Raw genomic sequence first — 3,458 nt, 5'->3', positions numbered from 1 at the left:
ACTACATCCATTTAATTGCAGAATAAAAAATTAAGATTCAAAATTTTCATAAGAGTTTACAATGTAGTAGATAAACAACAAATAAATGTTAAATGATGTAATGAACATAAAGCAAGTAGATTTAAAGAATTTTAATTGTACAAGAAAATGCATATAGCATATTCAGTTGAGTATAGTATAAACTCAGTGCATCATCATATATTTTTACACTGGATGACTATCCTTTAGAAGGTTTCTCATCTGCCTTTCTAATATTCTTAACACTGTTCACTTGCCTTTCCTTTCCACATCCTTAAAGATCCTTGGCTCAACCCTCATCTCAATAGATATCCTGGTCTTTCTCAATTATACTGTTGTTTCTCTTTAGCTAAGTGTAGAATCTCTCCAAATTAACCTTTTAACATATATTGTCGCCATAGTCATTTCCCAAACCAGTTTGATCCATCCTCTTGAGGAGGTCTTGTGTGCATACTGATAATATGGTAAAATATAAAATGTGATCAAAATGTTGTCCAAAGATCATTTTTTTAAAAATATGCGGCCGGGCGCGGTGGCTCACGCTTGTAATCCCAGCACTTTGGGAGGCCGAGGCGGGCGGATCACGAGGTCAGGAGATCGAGACCACGGTGAAACCCCGTCTCTACTAAAAATACAAAAAAATTAGCTGGGCGTGGTGGCGGGCGCCTGTAGTCCCAGCTACTCAGCAAGGCTGAGGCAGGAGAATGGCGTGAACCTGGGAGGCAGAGCTTGCAGTGAGCCGAGATTGCGCCACTGCACTCCAGCCTGGGCGATACAGCAAGACTCCATCTCAAAAAAAAAAAAAAAATGCATACTTTGGGAGGCCGAAGTGGGAGGATCGCAAGCTCAGGAGTTCAAGACCAGCCTGGCCAACATGATGAAACCCCTTCTCTACTAAAAATACAAAAAAAATTAGCCAGGCGAGGTGGCGGGTGCCTGTAGTCCCAGCTACTCGGGAGGCTGAGGCAGGAGAATTGCTTGAAAAAGAGAGGCGGAGGTTGCAGTGAGCCGAGATTGCACCACTGCACTCCAGCCTGGCTGACAGAGCAAGACTCCATCTCAAAAAAAAAAAAAAAAAAAAAAAAAATACTACTTATCTCACTTTGACTATAAAATAGCACATATAATCCATTTTTAGCAAGATGCCATCAAATGAATACAAAGTCTTTATTTTAAAATATACTAAAATTTAAAAGAGCACCACTCTACAAAAGCAACTTTTCCAGGTCTACTACACTACTGAGCTCATATTTTGGTTTTGATTTAGGACATTTTTTTTTGTCTGTATTGCATTCCTTTGCAAAAATGTCCTGTAAGAGGAATATCTGTGTTTCATAAGTCAGTTAAGCTCACCTATACATGAATATCTCTTTCACATTATAAAATAAAGGTCTCTCATTTCTCTGACTATTGTTTAATCTCAAAACCTATTTTAATTATGTAGATATTGCAATGCAATTTTTATTCAACTATCTTGTTGTAATGATCAGGGAGATGTACCACCTGGTTCTCCTTCAAGGAAGAACTCGTTGCCCTAGTTGCTCTGTCTTTTCAGGTATTGTTCCAGCTGCCTCCCTGAAGGTCATGCCCATTTCTGGCATCCCAGATCCAATGGCTGCTCAAAATGCAGGTATTAAGGTCCAACCTTCTGGCCCATAAGGGACAATTCTGAAGAAACAGTATAGTTCCAGAATTTCCCCCATGAGATGAATTGAGACTCGATAGACCTGCCTCAGAACCGGAAATTTTTCTCTTCCCAAGCCTGCTTTGTTTTCGTCCCTTCCATGGGTTTTGGTCCTGCAAACTAAACTTTGTCTCAGAGTCTGCTTCCACAATTGTTGTACAAGTAAAATAAATTTTTTTTTCTTAAGTGGTCACATTGCAGCTGAATACCTGTCAATAATTGTATAGGTATTTTTAAATTTCATAGTAGTTGTCTGCACCCAACGAGGCAGATGTTTTCTAGAAATGACTGGAGCAAAAACTTCAATTGATGTTGCCTTATGTGAAAAATTGTCAGATTAATTTGATTAGGGTACTATAATAATGTAGTCAAGTGGCTTAAAAAAAAAATAGTGCACTAGTCTCCTCTAATTGGGACTCTGAGCCGGGGCTATTTCTGGCGCTGGCACGGCTCTAAGAAGGCTATCCTAGCCATCACTTTTCCACCTACTTCTTAGAGAAGGGAAGATGAGCGAGTCGATCTCGAAGTCCAGCCAGCCCTTGGCCTCCAAGCAGGAAAAGGATGGCACTGAGAAGCAGGGCTGGGGCAGGCCGCGCAAGCAGCCTCTCGTGAGTCCCAGGACAGCGCTGGGAGGGAGCCAGAAGGAGCCCAGCGAAGTGCCAAAACCTAAGGGACCTCAGGGCCGACCAAATGGAAGGAAAAACAAGGACGCTGTCAAGACCTGGAAAACCACCACAACTACAGGAAGGAAACCAAGGGGCAGACCCAAAAAACTGGAGAAGGAGGAAGAGGAAGGCATCTCACTGGAGTCCTCGAAGGAGGAGCAGTGACCGTGCATGCGTGTCGCCTGCTCCTCGCCGGAGGAACAGCTTCCTTTTCGGACCGGACAGCTTTGCTCCGCTCCCACCGCCCCCATCCCTTCCCCAGGCCCACCATCACCACCGCCTCCAGTCGCCACCCCTATCTTCCACCTGCGACTTCACCACCACACTACACAACACACCAACAACTTCAGGGCCCCCATGGGCTGAGTGGGGAGCAGTTTTCCCCTGGCCTCGGTTCCCAGCTTCCCCCGCCCACCCACACATACACATGTGCCCTCCTGGACAAGGCTAACGTTCCACTTAGCCACACCCGGCACCTACTGTGTGCCCACTCCCTTAATGGTGGGGACATTGCTCTCTGGGCTTTTGGTTTGGGGGCGCCCTCTCCACTCCTCCATTGTTCCCTCTGGCTTCCCACAGTGGGGCCTGGGAGGGTTCCCCTGGCCTTAAAAGGGGCCCAAGCCCCATCTCATCCTGGCCCGCCCTACTCCACTGCCCTGGCAGCAGCAGGTGTGGCCAATGGAGGGGGCTGCTGGCCCCCAGGATTCTACCAGCCAAACTGTCTTTGTCACCACGTGGGGCTCACACCTTTCATCCTTCCCCACCTTCCCTAGTCCCTGCACTAGGTTGGATAGCCCCCTTTGGCTACAGGAAGGCAGGAGGGGTGTGAGCCCCCTACTCCCTCTTTGCAGTGGCCCCAGCCCCCTTGCCCTCCACCTGGGATCTGAGTACATATTGCAATGATGGAAATGCAGTCACTTATTGTCCAGGTGAGGCCCACGAGCCCTGTGGCCGCCACCTGAGGTGGGCTGGGGCTGCTCCCCCACCCCTACTTGCTTTTGCTACTCGGCCATTTGCCCCTCCTCAGATGGGGCACCAATAACAAGGAGCTGACCCTGCTGGCTCCAAACCCTCCTGCTCCTCCCTGCCCC

General features: G+C 47.2%; 1 protein-coding gene across 2 annotated transcripts; it reads left to right on the top strand.

Moving 5' to 3' along the window:
* The first annotated feature begins 2,208 nt into the window (after positions 1-2,208).
* LOC116464904 (high mobility group protein HMG-I/HMG-Y-like) lies at positions 2,209-2,532 on the top strand. 2 transcript variants are annotated; one of them, XM_032148136.1, is made up of 2 exons: positions 2,209-2,310; positions 2,344-2,532. In XM_032148136.1, exons 1-2 carry the CDS (start codon positions 2,209-2,211, stop codon positions 2,530-2,532), a joined length of 291 nt encoding a protein of 96 aa, XP_032004027.1. The 2 variants fall into 2 exon arrangements, with proteins under 2 accessions (XP_032004027.1, XP_032004026.1); XM_032148135.1 differs by having other exon boundaries at positions 2,209-2,532.
* The last annotated feature ends 926 nt before the right edge of the window (positions 2,533-3,458 follow it).

The sequence above is a fragment of the Hylobates moloch genome, unplaced genomic scaffold, assembly GCF_009828535.3.
Source record: "Hylobates moloch isolate HMO894 unplaced genomic scaffold, HMol_V3 SCAFFOLD_2127, whole genome shotgun sequence".
In the NCBI taxonomy this organism is placed as follows: domain Eukaryota; kingdom Metazoa; phylum Chordata; class Mammalia; order Primates; family Hylobatidae; genus Hylobates; species Hylobates moloch.
The sequence above is the reverse complement of the archived record's forward strand: the minus strand, read 5'-3'. Positions and strand labels throughout refer to the sequence as shown.

Coding starts and splice junctions, on each gene's coding strand:
- LOC116464904 (XM_032148135.1), top strand. CDS start 2,209: ATGAGCGAGTCGATCTCGAAGTCCAGCCAGCCCTTGGCCTCCAAGCAG.